Below are 22,939 nucleotides of genomic sequence, written 5' to 3'. Positions count from 1 at the left end.
AACAGTAAAAGCAGCTTGTCAGCAATTGCTACAGGTAACAAGGAAAAGCAAAGACATAAGTAACTATTCTTTTCTTATTTTGCTTTATTATTTTGGTGTTGTTTTTTCTTAAAATGTGCACTAGACACTATGCTTCTCCACTTTGGATCATCAGATATTGGGCCCCTTGTTCCATTCAGTAAGCCTTGATTTCTTCTGAAAGGGCTGTGGCACAGAATAACTTGCCTGACACAAGACACTGCTTTACAGGTAAACAAGGACATAATCAAAAAACCTGTAAGCTGAACCTTTGTGTATTTTAACATTTCCAGACTCTTAGGTCATCTCACCCTGAGGTAAATTGTATAAAGAGTTTGGAGCTCTGCCTGGTGGTGGACTGTTAAGGGGTAAAACATGAAGGTGGTTTATTTCATGGTGTTTCAGAATCTGCACATGACCACTTACTTAGCTGTGGGCAGTAACTCACTTATTAGAGGTAAGTGCATCGTTCTGGGTGGCTACAAAGATAACATTTTCTTTTCTGGGTTTTTTTTTTTTTTTTCCCTTGATATTGCAATAATTTCAGCTAGTAAGAATTATAATCTGGGTTTTGGTCCAAAAGGTACTAGTAATCCTTCACTGATACAGAAAAATTGCTGAACCCACAGACATGTCCATAGAGTGCGTCTCTTGGAATTCTTTTGCCTTAAAACACCATTACATTACTGTGGGCTTTGTAAATTGAACTTGACAGCCATATTTCAAACATTTTAGAATTAAGATAAAGCATCACTGAACTGCATTGTTTGTTTCACCACACAAGGAGTTTTTCAGATTGGCAGCACTTTTTCTTTCTGCTGATGGAGTAGGAATCCTTCTGCACTATGCTGTGGTGATTTCCTTTTCTAAAGCCTCTGTGTGTCCTGCTGTGCTGGCTCTTAATTTAAAACCTGGTTTTTTCATACTTGTAAACCGCAAAGTTTCCCTTCTCACTCCTGTCTTTTTTTCTTCCCCTCTATTTAGGAGTGTTGTTTGAACTGGAGAGGGAAGAAAGAGGAAAGAGTCTTTTGGTTTTATAGGCTAGACTATACTGATCTTTTCCTTTAAAGACAATGGAGCTAAACAGAATGAATAGATTCTAGTTAATGCTTAGAAATTAAATAGTTGACTGTATCACAAACTGAAAATGTTTAGGATCTTCTGTCTTGCCATGTCACAAAAATATAAACTTTGAGTAACAGGTTCTGTTACACTGAGGAGTAACACTAATTAAAATTAATTTGTTTTTTGACTATTAATTTGTTTTTTGTCTCAGTGGCAAGGTAATATTCTCATTGTAATGAAGAGTTTAAGGTCAACTGATCACACAATGTCCATTTAGGAAAAATACTGTTATGGTTGGATTTGATGCTGCCCCTTCTAGTGGCAGAGTTCATTGGACCCATTGCTCTGGATACTGCATGGATGAGGAAAGCTCAGTAGCTGTGACAGTTTTGATAGTCTGTCTTAGTCTTTTGAATGGGTTCAGCAATTGCTGGAAAGGCAGATGGGGATTTTTTAGAAGGATGTAGAATATTTATAGTATTCCTACAGTGTTTTTCAAATGCTCTGCAATCATTTATTCTTTAATGTGCTGCTACTCTGGTAGTGTTTTTCTGCTTATAGATAAGGAAAACAAGTCACAAAAAGTTGTATGAGGTGACTATAAGAAAGCAGTTAGAATCAAACAGGGAATAGGGACTTAAAAGCAGAAAACTTCTGGAACTCTGCAAAAAAATCTGTCTTATGAGGCAAGATATTACTTTTTGGTTTTTTTTTTGTAAAGTGCAATAAATTTGAGATGGTAGGGAAATTTCAATCCTACATGATCTGCATCTCTTTTCTGACTTTTCTATGTCTGCAGAAATTGGCTACTTTGTAAATTTGCATCCCAGTCTTTCAAGAAGGGATAGTCCTTACTCTGATTTCCATGTCTGTCTTTTAACCAAATAATTTATGGCAAAACACTTTAAAGTATTGTCTTTACTGTGAAAATGCACTGAATTTTTGTTCTGGCCGCTCAGAGAAAAAAAAGCAGCAAGGTGAAGATTTAGCCATTTGGCATTGATTTCTGTCAATTGGCAGCAAAGTACTCTTCCAAGTGTTGAGAGGTGCTGCCCCCAGCGTGCCCAAAGAGGGGAAGGCTGTCATCTCCTGAGCTCTTCCTGAGCTTCAGTCCCTCTCCTCCCACCATCTGTCTGTCAGCACTATTCATGAATGTCCAAATACCATTTCTCATAGATTTTGAAAATGCTGAGTCTTGAAGACTGGAAGTTCAGTCCCTACATGCACACAGAGAAAAGCCAAAGAGAAAGCGACTGTGTGTGTGTGCGTGCATATATCAAAAAAGATTTCAGAGAAGGAAATTATTTGCAAATTCATTGCTGCTGCCAAACCTACTGTTTCTTCTGTTGAAAACCAGTTGTGAGGAGAAAAACTCCACAGCACTATAAAGCATCTGTTGCAAAATACTATGTCAAATGTATTTGACTGTGATAGTTCTGATTCTCTAGTGTTTCACTTGCTGCTCTTCCATTGAAATTGTTTCATACATGCTTATTACTCAGACTTAGCAGATTAGTGGGCTTCTGCTCTGAGAGATGATTTGCTATTTCATGCAAAGTGGTTTTAAATTTTCCTAAAATATGTTTCAACTCTGGTTTGTTTGCTTGTGACCAGGAAGAATAGTATTTCCTGTAAAAAAAAGAGATGCCATGAGGTTAGTAGTGCAGATGAGCTATGGGCCAAAGGAAGTTATCTGGAATGACCTCCAGTGCAAAGCAACAGACCTTACTCACCTTCTCCCTCATGCTGAATGAGATATCACTTGAGTATGTACTTGAGTATGGCATATGTACTGAAAAACAAAAAATGGTTGTTGGGGACTTTATTACTAAGTGCCAGGATCTCAGTTGTAGGTATCTACAGCTTCTCTGCAGCCACAGCCATGTGCAGTCATCAGAATATACCCCATATAGTCATTTAGGAAAGAGATAGTCCAGGACTACCTAGTACTAACCTCAGCTCTCAGATCTGTTACTGGGCAGAGAAATGAGAGCTGTGGTAGCTCAGGTACTGTGTGCAGCCAGGGCTATTGCAGCACGGCCAGAGGACATTAGTCACTGTTACTTGTCATCAGCTGCTTCCTTGAGCTGGTTTTGGCAAATCTCTTGTACACACAGGATGAAGCCTCTAGGCTCATCCTCATTTTCCTTTGCTCTTTCATGCCCTAAATGGTTGATTTTTTCTGCTCATTGAGCCAGCACACTAAGAGAATTCGGCCTGAAATATTGGTAGTTTTGTAGCAGTATTTTGAGTCGAAACATCCATGAGAATTTTAAGGTCATTCACATCTGAAGAAATTGTGTTCTGAGCAGTCCTTGGGGCCCCTGTCCACCCTCAGCTTGGAGATACAAGAGGTTGTGCCAGCAGGACAATGAAAGTTAATGGATTTAAGCTTGTGCACAGCTCCCTGTTTGCCTTGATTTAAAGGTCCCAGTTTCAGTCCTTTATGGTGTATTTAGGTTTCCTTATAGGCCTCCAAGGGACCACAAACTTCTTTATTCCTTAAAAGTATACCTTGTTGCTGTAATTGAAGCCATTTTGTTACTGTAATTTCTCCCTAATATTACAGTTCTAGTCAAGTGGTCTTTCCCTCTGGAAGCATCAATTACTCTGGGTTTTGAATAGGCCTCCTTCCAGTACACATCCTTTTGCTCCCAATGCCAAAATCAGGTCACGGCTCTTCTCTTCCCTAATAAAACATGCTTCTGTGTTTCTTCTTTCAAACCCAATGTGTAATGTGTGCAGATGAATAATTCCACTCCTTACCACCCTATGTAGAACTCCCGCCATATGTAAGAAAATCTAAATACTACAGATTTCATGAGTTTTCTCTACATTTTATTTGTTTTAATGAAGACACTGAATATCCAAAGTCCAGAGAGAAGCTTCTAGGATTTGTGTAGGTAGTGAACCTGTGTAGATTTGAATTCTCATGAGGGAGTAGGGGAGCAAGCCATAGCAGTGCACTTTGTAAAAGATCTTCAGCTGAAATGAAAACATCACGAGGCTTGTTGGCTAACCCATGTGTGTGAAGTACACGTTTTTCTGTAACTTGTGCTTTTTTGACAACTGGGCCCTACAACTTACTGGATTCAGTAGTGGATCCTCACTGCTGTGCACCCAGTGCCTTTTTGTGGATTAGTCTGTATGACATGTCTGGGAATGGGGGGGAACAGGCTTTGTATCACAGAGAATTCTGTGTCTGAGAACTGAAGCAAAGGTTGGTCTCCCTCCTTTTATTGCATAGCCACAGAAGCAGAAGTTGTCAGGGTCAAAATGTGACCTGAAGACTCTCTTTATGTACAAACACCAACCAAAGTTTCCTACTTGAAACCAAGCTAATACTCTGTGTTATTGGGTTCATCCTGCTTTATTACAACAATCTGTTTCACAGTGTTCAAACCAAGTGCAGCTTTGCCTTTTTGTGAATGGTTCCCCTATGAAATTCTAAAGATGCTTAACTCAGATTGGTGTATGTAATAGTTATCACTCTACCATCTGCCCAAAAACTTGCACTTTTCATGAGATGGCACTGCTGGGACATCTGACACTAAAAATATGTTTTCTGCACCATCTCACAATTGAGGAAGATGCCACTGCTGTTTAGCTCCACAGGAGATTCCTTGAAGCATCTTTCTGTTATCTAACAGCTTCTGCAATGAAGCACCAGTACACTGGCCAGGGAAGGAATTATGCCATTAATGGAAGCCTGTACTTCTGCTTTATGGCTTGGATTGCTGTCAGAAGGGAGTGGCACTTCTGTGATGGATTGATTGATGGTATCCAGTCTGTCTTACATGCTATAAATCTGCTATTGTGATGTGACTAGAAGGACTATGTAATCTATTATAAGTCAGCTTCTATTACCCAAAAGTCAAAGACCTGCAAAATCAGTGCACAGCTATATTTCTCAAAGTTTGGCATGTCTCACCAAAGAGTTTCTGTATAGCTTGAACTTGCATTGTACTGGGATTTCCTTCTTAATTCATGGAATAATTTCTCCCTTAAAGATCTACCTGTAACATTGTGTCTCAAGATTGAGCAGAGGAGTAGGTCATACCCCATGAATATCTCAGCAGCTTGGTGCTCCCTTGTGCTGTGCAGTTCTTTCCACCCTTGGCAAGAGCCGCCACAAAAGCCTGTGAATTTTCTTGTAGGAGGTGGAGCTGTGCCGCATTGGCAGCCAGGAGAAGCTGGGGCTGACTGTCTGCTACAGAACTGATGATGAGGAGGACACGGGAATCTATGTCAGTGAGGTAAGGACATGGCACTGGGGAGCAGCATGGGAGAGGTTCATGGAGGGCTACACGTGCCAGGGAATCAACAGGAAAGTGCTCTTGGACAGGAGCACAGAAGTGTTGGTCATCGACCAGCTCGTGTCACTCTCAATTAATTTAGATTATCAGCTCAAGTCATGTTGCCCAAGCAGAGTAATAATTACTAGTGGGCTTCGTTAGTGTAAGTGCCTTGAACTACAACATTGTAGTTAGTAAAGCAGTCTGAGAATGGTCTGAATCTTAAAATAAATGTGCCCTTATGATGGAGATCAGGCAGAGCTTTTGAGGAGAAAAGTGCCTTCTCGACAACCTTGCTTGCATTCTCTCTCTGCCACAGCCTCAGTAATACTAAAAGTGGTCAAACATTATTGTATTATTTTTGTGTTTGTTACAATTGTGGTACACACAGACATACCAGAGATGGGTAGAGGGAGTAGCTTGAGATATTAATAATATGCTAGAAAACCAAAATATAGAATTCTAAATATTGAGGTGGGATGAGTGCTCAGGTTTTCACTGGCTCCACTCAGAAAACTTGGCACCCAGCACAGATTGTTAGCATTTCACACGGTCAGTCCACAAGACTTCCAAGTGCACCATCTCAGTTTGAGTCTCCAGTCATTCAAAGATGTTTTTTTTCTCTGTGTAAAACAAAACTCTTCTGAGTCCAAGGTCACTGCTGATTATTCTGCATGAGCTGTGATCCCAGGTGGTCACTTCTTTGACATGTTGAACCAAATTTTGACATTAAGGAAAGGTTCTTCACTAAAAGGGTAGTTTGCTGGAATAAGGCCATGCAAGGGTGTAGTTACAGCACCAAGCCTGTCACAGTTAAAGGAGCAACTAGACAAAACTTTTAGTCATATGGTGGGGTTTTTTAGGTAGTCCTTTGAGGAGGAAGTTGTTGGATTTAATGGGGGCCATATGGGTCAATTCCACCTTGAGACATTCTGTGATTCTGAATTCTTAGTGGAGCTCATGGATGGAGAGGATCACAAAATACAGAATTCTCCTATGTATTGGCAAATGGGATGAAGGCAAGATTACACATAAAGAGGCCAGTAGCAATGTTAAATAAGCTGAAAAGCAAAGCCTTAGAACAAGAATGAGGAATTAATATAAATTACCTACAAATATATCTTCCACCAGTTGTATAAGCTGTCGTTTGACCTTGTGAGAGCAAAGAAAGTTCAGGAATCTCTTAAGATATTCCAGGATTATATCTGAAATGTTCTGTTTATCCTGCATGATAAAATTTTCTCAGACCTTTGAAAGTGAATGTATTGATATTATCTTTTGTACTTGATTAAGGACTTTGGATTCATTGGTTTTTTTTATGACAATGCAAAAGAAGAAAATAGTGTCTAGCACATAGAAGATGTATCCCGCAAACTCAATGCCCAACTCAAAATTTTGGTTTGAAAAAAGAACTTATATCATGATGAGGCAAAATAAACGTTTTAAGATAACCATCAAGTGAAAGGTGATAGATTGAATTGTCCTGCAACAAACAGTAGGTCATTATTCAGGGATGAGCTGTAGTGTCTTTGATAAATTATCACTGGAGCCCTAAATTTCTGTTTAGGTTAAATTAACTTATATTCAACTGGTTCAGACTAGGCGTGATTTACAGGACCTGTGAGTGATCCATACAATATGGATCCTTCGGGTTTTTTTGATGTTTCCTTGTGAACAGATTGATTACTAAGATAATAATTTAATAGTAAATGTTTCCATGGAAGAAAAAGGATCATGCCCAAAGACAGGCCCATTTGTATAGAGGTATCAACTGCTGCAGAAGCTTCTCAGTCCATAGTGAACTTCCAGAGAAAAGGGTGTTTCATTGATTTTTAATGCTCTGACAGGTGAAGGTTAATGCCCAACAGTGGCAAAGCATTAATTTGAAAATCATATGTTCCCAACCCTTTCTGTCTTGAGGCTTTTTTCTGAAACAGGCTCATATATGATCCTTCAAAGAACTCCTTCATTTTTGTTACTCTAAAGGAAACTTCAGCTTGCCTCTGTACTGTTTCAAAATTATACTTTTTCAACTCTTGCAATTGTGCAGCTCTTAAAATTTCCCATAAAAGTCTTTTCATGTTCAGTTCCTGGTTGTTGTCCTGCGCAGGTTGATCCAAACAGCATTGCTGCCAGAGATGGACGGATCCGTGAAGGAGACCGCATTTTGCAAGTATGTGATGAGAGACTCTTCCTTAAACTCTTTCTTCAGACAAACATGCAGTGCCATCTTCTCTGTGGACTGTTAATGAGGGAAGATGGTTCTCTTTGTTACTGTGATCGATGAGAAAATCCATGTTCGTCTGTTTTTTAACACAATAGCTGGGAGCTAGAGTGTGTGTACTGAAAAATGAGACTGACAAACTCGTTCTGGCTCATGCACTTACATCCCATGTCTTTTTTTTTTTCCATATTTATTAGAAAATCTCATTTCCACTATGTTCATCTCAGTGTCAAATTCTAAACAGAATCCTGCAGACATAAATATAAGTGTCAAAGACATGCTGATCATTAACCAATTGCATAAATTTGAGTAAAACTCTTTTATGGTAAGCATAGATAATAAGTTTTCACACAAAAAATGTGTTGCTTAGAGAAGGATGATCTTGAACAAATTTAAGGAGGGGGTTCATTAGGTTTTTGTTAATATTTTATTTCCTTCCCCATTAATACATTGCTCTTCTGAATTATTTTCTAATCCACCACCTTGGCTTTTTTTTTTCTCCCTTTGTTTCTGTTGATCCACTTACTTAAAGAGCTACCCCAAAGATAGGTTTGTGCATTACAGCATAGGTTTGTGTGTGGCTGGCTGCTGCACAGGGCAGGGCACCTGTACAGTGAGGGAAACAGCGAGAATGGCAGTGGGTTTCCATTTTCAACCAGTAATGGGTAGTTCATTTTTCACCACTGTGCAAAATCATGAAACAGCTACCAAAAATCACTTGACTAGAAACTTTTTGCTGTATTGTAGCATTTAAATTCCAGTTCCAAGTTGATTTGCCTTGTATTTTTGCCTTTTTTCACTGAAGCCCCACAAGAAACTCCTGGTGATGACAGGTTGGTTTTCGGTAACATGTTCCATAATTGCCCTTCATTAATTTAAGCAGATGAGCTTCCAGGTTTTCACAAGATCAATCTGTTCCTTCCTTCCAATCTTTTCATTTCTGCATGAAATATCTTTGCTGAAACTTTCCACTCCTTTCCTTTTTGTAAAATTCCTGGGTGGACAGCCTACAGCAGTTCAGGCAAATGTTCTCCAGTTCCTAATGAAATTCAATTCATTTCAATTTTGAGTAAAGACTCCAGGGGTGAGAGAAAACATAGATAATTCTGGCATCCTCTTGTGGACTGAAGCATTACTTTAATGTCAGTACTGATATATTGCTATGAATTTTATCATTAAAGTTAACACCCGGAGAGTTATGTGGGGTTTACTTTCATATCTGAAAACACATTGACCCTCTATCTCCTCTTATTGATGAGATAGCTCAGAGAAATAGAAGGTGACGGTGCCATTAGGGGTGGATTACACTGAAGCTGGGAGAGATACAGATCCTTGAGCACAGGGGTGTTTTCTGTGGGTGGCAGGCAGCATTGGTTAAGGCTATGGGGGGAATGTTGTTATGTGTATTCCTCACAAAATGACAGCAGGTTTTGTCTCATTTTTGAGGCTGCAACTGCCCCCTTTTCATTCTCAGAAACCACCAGTCTTTACAGTCTAAGCATCTGAAAACTGCCTGAGTATTTTAAATAAAATGTTACAATGTCAAGGGAAAGTTTTAAGAGGGCAGTCCTCGTGGTAGTTGCTTGACCTTCTGATGTTTTTAGCTGAGAACCTGCAGGCTGAGCACAGCCCATGGGGCAGGCTGAATGACAGTGCATCCGGGATGGGGTGGGCACCTTCAGGTAGTGTGGGGACAGCCCGGCTGCCTCCTCTGGGGACATGGCGAGCAGCTACTCAGCTGATAGGAGTTATTGGAGGAGCCACCATGTCTGGGGATGTTTTGTACAGGCTGCAAATCTGCTCCCAAGCCTCTCTGTGGCTGCATCTCTGCTTTTCTTCTTAGGGCTGCTCCGTGTTACCTGGTCTCCCACAGACCACAACTATCCCATCATGTAAGCTTTGAAGAGTCTCAGACATTTTGCTCACTGTCAGTTAGGTGATCAGGGATTTCGTTTAATCTGAATTAAAGCTATGCTTTTGAATCAGGGCTTTCAGGCCAAACATATGTACAAAAATGCAACTTTCTCTTTGATTTTCAACTACAAGTTCAAATGGACTAGAAATGGAAATGAAATTACAAATTCTACTTTGAAATCAAACCATTAGATTTTTTCCCACCAAAAATATTCAGGTATTTCTGCCATCCAGTTTTGTTTTCAGTCTCTTTGAAATAGACCGAATTTTGGAGGTTTTGTTGCCACAATGAGAATAATCCACTTCTTGTGCTGTGAATTGGACAAAACTGAATTCTTGTGGGAAATAAGATTTCTATTTGATTCCTTCAGAAATGGTTTTTGGACAATGAAAATTGTGTTTGTTACCATGTAGTCATTGATGTTGTTGTTTTAATGGGGTTACAGAATAGAAGAAAGGTAGCAAGAAAAGACGAGTTTCATTGAAGAACCACTTTTATTTTGATTATCCCCTTGTAAGGGGGATACATATGTTTTGTGTGGTAGCAGCTACTAAGCTGTCCGCACAAATATGAAATGATTAAATGGAGCAGCAACAAGCAGTGGCCTGAAAGTATTGCCTGGTGAGAGATAATACTGTAGCTCTCTAATTGGCTCTCTACCAGCATTCAGTGTGACTGATTTCAGCTGTAGCATTACCAGTCTTCTTCCACCAGCACTATTATCTCAGAGTGACACTTCCATTACTCTGAACGGAGAAAGATGAACGTCACCTGTCAGGGGCTGGTTAATTGTGTTGCTAGATGTATGTTGCCAGGGCGCAGGTTGGACATTTATGAACATAACTGCTTCCTCTGATGTCCACCATCCTTCAACGATCAATACAGCTCTTACAGTAAGCGCATAATTGAGTGAAGGCACTTACCACCGAGGGGCTGAAGATGAGCCCGTTGCGCAATTTTCATTGTCCATGCATTCAGCACAAATGAGCTGATATCTGCCCTTTATTGTGTGTTGCTTTGTGGAAATAGAAACTAATGTGCCACTTTCATTTGTTTCCTAGATAAATGGCCAAGATGTCCAGAATAGGGAAGAGGCAGTGGCGTTGCTCTCCAGCGAAGAATGCAGGAAAATTGTGTTGCTGGTGGCGAGGCCAGAGATGCAGGTTAGACTAAACAGATGCACTGAGCCAGAACCTGGGTTATACCATGCATTCACTGTCACTGCAAGTAATGAACTGCCAAGAAATGGGAATGCCAAAGTCACTGACAAAAGGAGCAAACAGTTAATTGTGGAGCTTTGCTCTTTTTTTATCCAACAAAGAAAATAATATGATATTACTAGGGCATGTTTTCCCCAAACTAAACGAGTTTTTTTCCAGCAGAGTGAGCAGATATATAAATAAAGCTGGCAGCACCAATATGATACTAGTAAAATATGAAGTAGAACTTGAGAACTATGCATTACTCATTAGAGGATTCTGCTTTGTTCAGGGGATAAATTTCCCATACTTAACGTTTATCAGTTTTATCTTTTATATGAAGTTTATAATTTATCTGAACTTACACAAAGCAGTAGCTTGTCATTTCTGAGGGGTTGTTTTATGCTGTGTTGTTATAACCAGGCATGTAAACTATTAATGTATGTATAAATTATGGGACTTTCTCCACAGTCTCATTCAACAAATGGAAATCTAATTTTTATAACAGCACCCTGGTCACAAATATGTGCCTTCATTTTGGGAGATGCATTTTCAAAAGCATTTTAGAAATATTTTTATGATTTTAAAAATAAAATTATGCCAATACCAAGAATCTTGCTATTCCATGAATTTTTAATATCATTGAAGGGAACAAATGTTAGATTGATTATCAGATAAAGAAGGGGTATAGTGGTAGAAGACTGCTGGTTTTATATCTCTTTATATTCTATTTGTAGGCCTTTGCAAAGCCAAAGGACATTATATTGTCACTGTTCTATCTGCACACAATTCAGAGTTGGTTAAAGTGCCATTTGTCTCTCATGCTATTGTTCTGATATTTTCAGTCTCACTAGCTGCATATTCTGTATAAATTAAATTAAAATGTGTTTCAGTGCCACTTAGAATCTCTACTTAAATACTGTAGTTATAAAAGAGTCACAATGTCAACATTCATATCCTTTATGTTTTTCAGGAAGCTAAACAATTCTTATAAAACCACTGACAAAGTACAGCAAAAATAGGTGTGCCTCACTTTATACTGCAAAATTATAGTTCTCAGTTGCTGAAATTTTGAAAGAGATTTTTCAATATTATTCTCACTGTTTTTCATTAGGATTCTGTTTTTCTGTAGGGTACAGAAACTCATCCACTATAAAAAATACACGCCCAGAGAAAGTTCAGTCTCTGTATTTGTTTAGACTGGTCAACATGAAATTAGGAGTCAATATGATAAGATTAATATAAGGAGTTACTTATGTGTACCAATGTAGCTTTCCACACGAATACACCTTAAAATAATAAGTGGGGTTTGGTTTAGGTTTGGGCCTTTGGTGCTGGATTTTTTGTGTTCAGTTTATGTGTTTTAAGCACATCCTCATACAAAACTGATGAAAAAGCTGGAGTAGGTCAGAGAACAGGCTGTCAGCTGATTTCTGCTAGTTGTGTTGCTTTGACTTGCCAAAAGCCAGCAGCATCAGGCAGGCTTTCATTTCTACATAGAAAATTGTAATGGCAGTGCTGCAGCCTTGAAGGGTAACTGCTGAGCACATTCCCTCAGTAACAGGGAAGAAAACCCCTCTGACCGCATGTATGTGCAGTGAATTATGAAGTTTTGAAACAGAGCACCAGAGGATCACACCACACACAGACATTCTCATGTGTGAATGTGTACACAGTGTAAGTAATGCACGTGTATGCCAAGGCATGTATTAGTTTTCTTTCAAAAGCAGTAACATAACATAAGTGTTCTTATTACTTATATAATGGGACTGCCACAATCAAATGAGCAGATTTGCCCAAGTGAGATTCATCCTTCATCCCCCAAAGTTGTTCATCTCTGCAATTTTCTCACCTGAGGTGAATTAAACTATGTCCTTTACATCAGAGGAAGGCTGTGCTCATGCTTTCCTTGGGGTGAAAAAAGTAAATAAGACAAGTAAACAAAACTACCAGATGTTTCACAGAACAGTTTGAAAGTCCCATTGAGGACAAACATAAAAATTATATGTCCTCAAGGAAGAAAGTCTCTTCCTAATCCCAAACCATACGTGGCTGGCTTTACCAGAGGAAATGATGAAAGGCTTCTTTATAAGAGGACTGAATTTGTTGACATGGGCAAAACCACATCAGAGTTTATTAAGGAAACAGTGATGTTCTACCAGTATTCCATTAGAAATACTGCACAGCATCAGTCACTCCTTGTGTAGCTTTGAACTACAACTACTGCTGCTGCTGCTGCTGCTACTAGTTTAGTGTAACTTTTCTGACTGATATCTGTGACCAGACATATCCTGGCTTGGAGGCAGTGGTAATTCTGCTCTAGGAGTTGGCCTGTGCTTCATTTCTCTGGCTATCTTGGGACATGAGTACTTGGTATTCTTGTAATTGTCTTATGCTGAGGCTTTTCCTTTTAGCATGTTTTTGTCACCATTGTCCTGGGGTTCCTTCATCAATGACCAAACAATCAGTGTTTCCTTCTGCTACAATCCTGTCATTATAGCCAAGAGTGCCACTGACCAGTGTTTTTCTTTTTGATGCAGTGTGCCATCTGGCAAGGGATTGCAGGTACAAAGGATCATTATGCTCATGTGCACACATGAGCATAATGAACAAAATTGAAAGAAGAGCATTTTAGACCAAGGTGCCTGTTTTATCAGTTTTGAAAGATGTGAAGGGTGTGAAATGGGTTCAGAAGAGATATGTACTTGACAGAAAACATGGCATCCCCTCCTGTCCTTTTGCAACACTGTGTTCACCAAATGTCAATGTACTATTTTATACTTGGCAAGAAAAAACCAAGCAAACAGATAAACCTTGCTTCCAGACACACCGGGAGAACTAAAATTGCCTCCCTTCAAGTACCTCATCTTTCTATCACCCTGTTCTGTTTATTTGTTTACCTGGAAGATCAATGGGAAGATAGTGACAGAAACACAGCATAAGGTTTCCATTGAGGTGGTGGCAGCAGGGCTGGAATGGAGGCTGTTAGAGAGAAGAGCCCAGTTGCCTCCTGGCCCTATTAGTGACACTGCCATTCTTGCCATGCGGGGTCTCTCAGTAGTAATGAACACGACAGCTTCAGGACTGTGCGCTGTGCCTTTCATACCTTTTGAAAGGAAATAATGTCTGTGCTGTGCAGTCTCCTTCATTATGAGAGAAAATCAGTCATACTGTTTTACGAAAGGATAAAAGACATGAATCCCATCTTTTTATCCTTTTTCTTTTCTATTTTTTTTTGAGACGTGAACTTGAACTCCTACTGCCTGGCTTTCTGAAGAGAATCATTAGAATAAAAAGAACTAGTCAAGCATTGCCATTTGGGTTTACTCTATTTTAGCATGTGTCCTTGCTAACATAAAATAACATACTGATGTATTCTTTGCAGCTGGAGGAAGGGTGGCTGGATGATGAAAGGAATGAGTTCTTAGAGGAGTTAAACTTGGAAATGTTGGAAGAGCAGCATAATGAAGCGATGCAGTACACAGCCAATGAGGTGGAGCAGGTACGACCACTATTAAACATGTAATTTGAAAATTTTCTAGGTATACTTTTTTATTAATAGAGAATGAAACAGTGTGCTGTAAAATGGAGTCAAAGGCTTTGATAGAGTTCTTTCTCCAAATGCTGTGATCTCTGGCACACTATGTAAGGAAAAAGAGAGCAATACATGCTTGGACCCAGTATATCAAGTTAATAAACAATTTAATAGGGTGTGATAAGTGCACATTTCTCCTTTTCTCCGAACTCTCAGAGTAATATTGCTTTCCTTCAGTTAATTTCCTTAATTCTGAAGTGTTTGGGATTTATGATGTTAAACTTCATGTCAGTTTTTTTTTACTGATGCTAATAACATCAAGGTCATGGGTTAAATCCCCATATGGGGGATTTAACTTTAGAGCTGGACTTGTTGATCCTTTTGGGATGCAATGTATGAGCCAGCCTTGCATCAGAGCTTGCAAAACAAGATGGAAGACATGTTTAAATAAACAACAGGTGTTTTGTTAATGTGAGTGTATTTCTCTTGCACCGACAGCGCACAGCTCAGCATTTGTTTTGTTAATGGAGACAAATAAGCTATTGTTAGCATAGTCTCAGCTTGCTCCTATCCTGACTTTTACCTGCCCATATGTTCTGTAGGCTGTGTGACTGTGGCAAACATACCCTACAGTTTCATCAAGTGGTCTTCTCAGATGTACGTTGTTGTGAAAGGTGTAAGTACCCACTCCTGGATCAGATGATCTGCCAGTATGCACACCTATGTGGAGCCAAAGAAATAAAATTCAGCTTCTCCTGGCTTCTGGATTTATGCAGCTGGGAAGAAACTGTTTTTCCACCCACAGAACTTTGTGACTTACAATTTTTTCCCCATTCTGAATTGGTCAGAAAGAGAGCCTGTGGCATTTTTCTTTGGAGAGGGAGAAAGACTGTGAGAGCCTTCTCTTTTCTGGGAACCAGGGAGCTTCTTTGACTTCAAATGCCTCAATGCTTGGTCTACACTGGGGGCCTGAATGTGAATTTAGTCTGTTTTCTCCTGACCTCCCCTTCAGCCTTGACACTGGGTCAATGAGTAGGTGATAGCTCATAGTAAAGCTCTTCCCTGTATATCAATGAAATATTCATTGGGACACAGACACTGACAGAATAATTAAGTCAATTCTCTGGAAAATGACAGATCAGATTACAAATATTTGATCTTATAAGCATTTAATTATTTACACCAAGTGAAATAACTCCGGGGTTGGGGGGAAGGGAGCTTTGCAACAGGATTTTTACCAGCCTTTTAGATGTGACTCTTCTTTCCAGGCAGTGAGCCAAGCCTCAGTTTCCCAGGTTAAATGTGCTAACTGCTGCACTGCTAGCTACTTTCAGCTGATATATGGCATCTTGTTTACTGTTTTAGCCAAAATTTTATCTTGGATACCAAATATTTCCTGTCAGAAAAACCACTTGCTCTTTGCAAAACAATTTCATTTGCATGGTGACATTTTCATACAAACCTCCCGTTCTGGTAGAAATTCTTGAACAAGTCTGTCTATCAACTCCTACCAGGCACTGACATCATATGTTGGGACCTCTGCAATCACTTTACCATTGTGACCTTCCACTGCAAAGTTCTTGTCAAACTTTTGCTTTGGATGAATTTGGGTTGTGGATAGTGTTATGAGTAAACAGTGATATTCTGTGATGTGCTTTCACAGAACCCATTGAATTTGTTTATTCCCTGTTAAAATCTTTTACCAAACATATTTTTTGCCATATTGAGATTTTATATTACTGTAAAGAACAGTACACTGGGAAAAAAATTGTGGTCAGTTGTGATCTGTCAGTATCTGACATTGCATTGCTTGAAGTAATTCTAGGACAGCCAGACATTTCTTTGCCCTTCTGATGAGTAATCGAATCAACCAAATGCAGCTTGGTGTGTAATGGGGCATCAGTAATTTGTGACAGCTACTGTCTCTCTAGACTCTATGCAGTGACTCGTCAAGTCAGAAAACTGGTTCTTTACTCCTTGTTAGGCTGGGAAATCTAGCAGTTTCCTGAGGGGAATCACACCATCCATTGGAGCTATGAAACCACTCTGATTGCAGCTGCCAGTCGCCAATCTGAGTATCTCCAAGCTCCCTGGCTGGCCATGGAGACCAGCCTTGATTTTTGTGAACAAAAACGTAGTCCTCTGGCTTCATAATCGTCTGTCATCATGAATCTCGAGAGCTGCAGGAATGAATACACTCTATCAGAATATCCTTCCAAATACAAGTCTGTTTTACAGAATGCCATTTTAACATTTAATGTGAACTGTCACATAAAATTTTGCTACAGTGTGTAATAGAAGAGTCAAGTAGATAGTCGTGTCTTTTCTGTATGTTTTTTACCTAATCTGTAGAATTCAATCAAGAATTGTATCTGCTCTGTATGGAATAATCCAAAAAGCCTCAAGGAAAGATGTAATTCTCCATTTTTTATAATTCATTGTGTTCCTTTCCCTTTACGACATCATGGTTCATTGTGCAGCAGAGATAATTTTCAGAAGACTGCCATACATTTGCCATGCAGAAATTCTTGTTGGTATCGTGTAATATATCAGAACCTATTAAGAAGAAGAAGAAGAAAGAATTAGATAAAAAGAATTATTCTGGTTCATTCAAAGCTGAAATACAGAGAAAATGTCTGGGGAAAAATGCTTTTTTTTTTTTGAAAGAAGCCTGTTTTAAAAAAACAGCATTGTTGGCAGAAGAGCATTTTCTCTTTTAGTGAACCACTGAAATAAATTCCAAATTTCCCTCATGGTTAGCCTGCCCCTGGAGGTTCCTCTCCCTGTGACATGTCTCCCTCTCACTATCAGAGACTGACCAGAGAGCCCAGCCAGGTTTGTTAGAGGCTTCAGCTGAATCATACTGCATTCAGACTTTAGTAGCAGCCTGGCTTTTGAGTCCCAATATACATTATAAATTGTAAAAGGATAGAACAGTGCCTGAATTCCCGCAAGATTAGCTATTTTATGGGCAGGAATTCTTGCTGGAGCTGAAATGCAGAATCTTTTGAGGTTCATTTATTGCTTGATTGTACGCACCGCTGGGTTTACCTTCTCATTATCTGAGTTCTCACTGCAAAGATGAGGCCTAAGGAGCCCTTTGGTATTTCAAACAGAAATAATTGTGGAAGAGATTGACAATGTATGTTTGAAAACAAACACTTTGTTTTAGATAAATAGCAGATAACACCAGAAAAAGCAACACACGGAAGATTGTGGATTCTCTCTTGTTTTTCAGAAGAGATGTAATGTGGAATTAGGCTTGCTGTCTTTCAAAATAAAATTAAAATTATCTCATGCTGTAAAAGACTGCTCAGTCTGCACATGTTTAGGAGCTCTGGCGAGCATGAAATGTCCAGGTCAAAAATGTCAGGGGCTACCTTACTTTAGTCACAATGGATTTTTTTAATAAAATGTATCTCAAAAACTTGCAGTACAATAAATATCTGTATTGCTTTCCATTTTCTTAATTGACTTAGCTGTAAGTATCCACATACTGCGGAAAAATTTAATGTGATATGGATGTCTGCTTTAGTTTGAGAAGAATCTGAATGTATAGGCACTTGTTTTTCCCTGAGGGAACCCAAAGCCCCTATCTGACATTCAGATGTGTGTACTATAGACACATTTCATCAGATCAATCCCACTCATCTGGTTTCTACTTGACTCAAAAGATGGACTTTGCTTTGTTTACATCTTTTGTGTGTGTGTGTTAATTCCCAATAGTGTAACTTCAGTAGATGGCAGAGTATTATATTCAGTCAGTATAAATCAAGTTGAAGAAGCAAAGCTTAAATTATTGATAAAAGGGGTGTGGAAAGCAAGACCTACCAGTTCTGAAAGTGTTGATTGCATGGGCCTCAACTGTAAAGTCTCTTCCCAACACCTATACAAATAGCCTCATTAAGTGGTTTCTTTCAGAAGTGCTCAAATATATGCTTTGGGTGGTATAATACCATGCAGAATACATCAGAGGAAGTATCATAAAGCTCTGCTCCTGTAAGCTGTCTAGCTGGGCTAACACATAAACCACCCTCTTTGGAGTTTTAGTCATATGGATGCAAATTGTGTAATTCCACTCATGCCCAGAGTCAAAGAGCAGATCCTGACCATCCTCGTTTGGTCATGTGAATGGAGCCCTGCATTTGGAACAGGCACCCAGATTCCTGACTGCTCTGCAGCACTGCCCTCCTGTTGTCTGGTGGAGCTGTTCTCCCTCCTGTCGGTAGTTAGATATTTTCCAGAGCAGTGAGAAATATGGATTGCTCATTGCAGTGCAATGGCTGGGGTGAAGTGCAAGCTGCCCAGGTTGGAGTCACTTCTCTGCTGAAAGGTTTGGGGGCAGAGGAGGTCAAGACAAGCTGCAGCACTCCAAAGCAGGTGAGAGAAGGGAAGAGAATAGCAAATGAAGCAGCACTCACCAGGAGGAGGTGAACTAGAAGGATACTAAATGAAACCTAGATCTCCTAAGGCATCTTTTCAAAAATTTTTAACTGGTTTGTCACAGACACAAAATTCTCCTGTGTGGTGTGTTTCTTTCAATATCTGCTTTATTCCACTCTAACACTGAGTTGGGGGTGGAGGTTATTTTTGTTTTTCTGACCCTAGGCCATTATTTTTTCATAACAGTTGAAGAAATGAAACCAGATGAAGGGCATGTGATCATGAGGTGCACATGAAGAGAGGAGAAGGGATGACATAGGAGACACATTTTCATCATATTTTACTGTTTGTCAAAGTAGATAAAAGGGAATTATGACAGTGGCCTCTTTAAGTTTGTTTCCTTTCACTGGGTGCACGGTACCTTTTTTCTCTCCTGATTATTACAGTCATTATACATAATTATGCAATTATACCTCCTAAAAGAGACATGATGTTGGTACTGTGTGTAGTTAGGTACTTGGTCATACAAATTGCACTCTGCCTGATTCTTTGCTTATCTGGTTTGAAAAATAAAGTGTCTGTCTCTTAAGACAGGTATTATCTCTGGCTAATATTCTATGGAATATAAATAGGTTGAGAATAAATAGGTGAGGTACAATGAGTGGAGTGCTAATCAGCAGTCAAAAAGCTTGACATTATATCCATGGCAAAGCATTCAGTGTTGTTCTGCACTTAATATTGAAAGACTGTTTTTATTTTTAAGGAACATAAAGTCTAACAATGGAACAAATTGAGTTTTCAAAAAAAGTTTCCAGGGATGAAACAGACTGAGGTCCTTCTGAGCAGAATCCTAGAATCTGAAATGAACACTTTTTCAGAAGAAGGCTACTGAGCACAATAAGTGTAGGAGAAGGCCATGGAGGGTGTAATGAAGCAAACAAAAGTTCACTGTTTAAAAAAAGCAACAGTAGTCTTTTTGCACCCTATTAGGTTGCACTAGTCATTGCTTCATTGGCTGCTTGCTCTGTTTGTTTGAAGTGATACCAGTACTGAAGCTTTCTCTCAAGTTTGAGAAGATTGCAGTTCCACCAGTGGAGCCATAATCCAGAATCAAAACCAGCTTACCATCTGGTGATCATTATCTTTAAGCATTGCCAAGAGATGGCTTAGCTAGAGAGGGAAGTATTTCTTTACAGACCTGAGAAGCTATGTCACTAGTACTGTAATTCACTTACTTTGCTTAGTATGGAAACCACAGCATGGCTCTCAGAAATCTTTAAAAGCTATGAGCAGTAGGACTGCTATTTAGTGATCTGTTTTAATTGAGCTTAAATCAGATCCCAGCTGCTTAAGCAAAACAGAACTGGAAAATAATTGTTCTATATTATCTGCATTTGGTAATCCTTTTGGTTTACTCATTTTTTTTAGCCAAAGAAACATGAAGAGGAAGATGGCACTACAGACACTGCAACCTCATCATCCAATAATCATGAGAAGGACAGTGGGGTGGGACCTACAGATGAAAGTCTTCGCAACGATGAGAGCTCAGAGCAGGAAAATGCAGCTGAGGAGCAGAACGGTGCTACCCTGCAGAGCAAACGGGATCTGGGCCACAGCCAGGACACTTTAGGCAGTGTTGAGCTCCAGTGCAATGAAAGCTTTGTGTCTGGGGAATACATTGAATCTGATTTCATAGGAAACCCAGAGGAAGAATGTGAAAGGTTTCGACAGCTGTTGGAACTGAAGTGCAAGATTCGAAACCATGGGGAGTATGATCTTTATTACTCAAGCAGCATGATAGAATGCAACAGAAGAGACCAAGATGGAGTGGAGCATGAGCTGCAGCTACTCAATGAGGAACTGAGGAACATTGAACTTGAATGCCAGAACATTATGCAAGCTCACCGGCTCCAAAAGGTGAGAGACCAGTATGGAGACATTTGGTCTTTACATGATGAAAGTTTCAGGAATTATAACACCAGCACAGATGTACAAAGAGGCAAACTGGATGACATCATGGAGCACCCTGAGAAGTCTGACAAGGACAGCTCCAGTGCCTACAACACTGCTGAAAGCTGCAGGAGCACTCCGCTGACTGTGGAGCGATCCCCGGATAACTCTCTCCAGAGGGTAATCAGCATAACCAACAGGAAAAACCTGAGGACCACAATTGTTGCTAATCAGTCATCCTCAGGACAAAGCAACAGGGAGACAACCTCAGCCAAAACCAAACCCACTGAGCAAAACAGTGCTGCTGAGAATGCAGTGCTGGCATCAGAAAGCAGCAAATTCACAGACCAGGACAGGCAAGGCAGCGAGCACGTTCCCTATTTGTCTCCATATCACAGTTCTTCTTACAGGTACGGGAACATCCCTGCTCATGCAAAGCATTATCAGAGCTATATGCAGCTGATCCAGCAGAAGTCTGCTGTGGAGTACGCCCAGAGCCAGCTCAGCCTGGTGAGCATGTGCAAAGACTCGCAGAAGTGCGCAGAGCCCAAGATGGAATGGAAAGTGAAAATAAGGAGTGATGGGACGAGGTACATCACAAAGAGACCAGTTCGAGACAGAATCCTGAAGGAACGTGCCTTAAAAATTAAAGAGGAGCGCAGTGGGATGACGACAGATGATGACACGATGAGCGAGATGAAGATGGGTCGCTACTGGAGCAAGGAGGAGCGGAAGCAGCATTTGGTGCGCGCCAAGGAGCAGAGGAGGCGGCGGGAGTTCATGATGAGGAGCAGGCTGGAGTGTCTCAAGGAAAGTCCACAGAGTGGCAGCGAGGGCAAAAAAGAAATCAACATTATTGAACTGAGTCACAAAAAGATGATGAAAAAGAGAAACAAGAAAATCTTGGACAACTGGATGACAATACAAGAACTGATGACACATGGTGCTAAATCCCCAGATGGCACAAGAGTGCACAATGCCTTTTTATCAGTTACTACTGTATGAACACAACTTCTAACAGAGAGTATACTACCAGTTTAGGTAGAGTACAATTGCCTCGTTCAATGTGGCATTTTTATATATTTTGTGACTGTTTATAGTTTGATCTTTTTGTAAGCAAAATGACCTGGTATTTTTCATTTGTTTTTCATATAACAGTACCTTCCTTATCTGGCAGTCTTTCTTTATCCTGCAATATATTCATATTATTCATTTGTAAAAAAAAAATAGAAAAGTAAAGCAAAAAATTTCTTAACCTAACACATATCCTGTAACTTAAGATCTGGATTTATTTCTCTAATTTTGCTTTTTCTACTTTAGTAACAATACAATACCAAATCAAAATGCTTTATACTGTATCCTTGGCTTAACAGTTTTAAAGTTTTACATCTTAGATTGAATCTGTTCATAAAACATATGCCACATCCCATCATATAGATAAGAATTACATTTTTCCAACTGCATATTTTACAGTACATTTATTCTGTAAATTGTAATTGTACTTGTCCAAGTAAAGTGTAGGTGAGAAATTCTCCTGTGTTATGTAGTGGCATTGGTCTTGTAGCTGCACAGTATGTGATAATTGTGAAGATGAAAGAGAAATAAATTATTGCTTATCTTTAAGAAATAAACAAAACCCAAGCATTGCTTTATTTAGATTGAGAATTTTCCTTTGGGTATAAGCCATTTCATTCGTGCATGGCATTTACAGCATATAGAGATTTCAAGAACAAAGGACACGATTCCATAGGATATTTCTTATGAATTAGCTTTTCATTTTGCAGAACACATAGAATGAGTGGGTCTTTCTGGCTTTTCCTTACCTGCTATTATTAGTTAATTAAATGATTCATTGTTGTATTTCTTTGTTGTAAGATGTTAGGTAACTGCCATGAGTCCTCTCTCTGGCTGAGCTTGCTGTTTGTTCTACACATACAAAACATAAGCACAGCATATGCCTAACTTTGAGCCAAATCTCATGCAAGAAAAACTACCAGTGACATTTTCATAGAACATGAGTTAAGGAAAAACAGAGAATGAAAAGCAACTAATTGAGTTAAGGGTGTAAAATTATTGTTGAGGAGCATCCAAGTCATTTAGAGCTCAGTGGGAGCTGGTTGGAGCTCAGGAGCAATGGCAATTTGCTGTCTGGGTGCCTGATGGGACTCCCTGACTCTCCATGCAGGAGAGGCCCCTCTGCTGCCACTGGGGAATCTTGTGAGCTGCTGCTGGCAGCCCAGTGAGACAGAGCAAGCTGAAACAACTAGTCTGGGGCAGTCTGTGGGGTTGAAGAAATGGCCTAATGGCTCCATTTTCATTGTCCCTGTCCTTGACTCACACAAGTTCCTAACTGAT

The 22,939-nt window shown here is 39.7% G+C and overlaps 1 protein-coding gene across 3 annotated transcripts in view; it reads left to right on the top strand.

Annotated features, from left to right (window-relative positions):
• Window positions 1-22,174, top strand: part of PDZRN4 (PDZ domain containing ring finger 4) — a 223,708-nt gene extending 201,534 nt beyond the window's left edge. For all 3 annotated transcript variants that reach the window (XM_058021886.1, XM_058021887.1, XM_058021888.1), the window contains 5 exons: window positions 5,241-5,339; window positions 7,489-7,551; window positions 10,579-10,680; window positions 14,102-14,218; window positions 20,063-22,174. In XM_058021886.1, coding sequence (XP_057877869.1) covers window positions 5,241-5,339; window positions 7,489-7,551; window positions 10,579-10,680; window positions 14,102-14,218; window positions 20,063-21,589 — 1,908 coding nt within the window. In that variant the 3' untranslated portion in view covers window positions 21,590-22,174. The remainder of the gene's footprint in view (window positions 1-5,240; window positions 5,340-7,488; window positions 7,552-10,578; window positions 10,681-14,101; window positions 14,219-20,062) is intronic.
• Window positions 22,175-22,939: the final 765 nt, after the last annotated feature.

This window comes from Melospiza georgiana, chromosome 4 (genome assembly GCF_028018845.1).
Source record: "Melospiza georgiana isolate bMelGeo1 chromosome 4, bMelGeo1.pri, whole genome shotgun sequence".
Taxonomy (NCBI): domain Eukaryota; kingdom Metazoa; phylum Chordata; class Aves; order Passeriformes; family Passerellidae; genus Melospiza; species Melospiza georgiana.
Note: the sequence above shows the minus strand (reverse complement) of the source record. Positions and strands in the feature narration are given on the sequence as shown.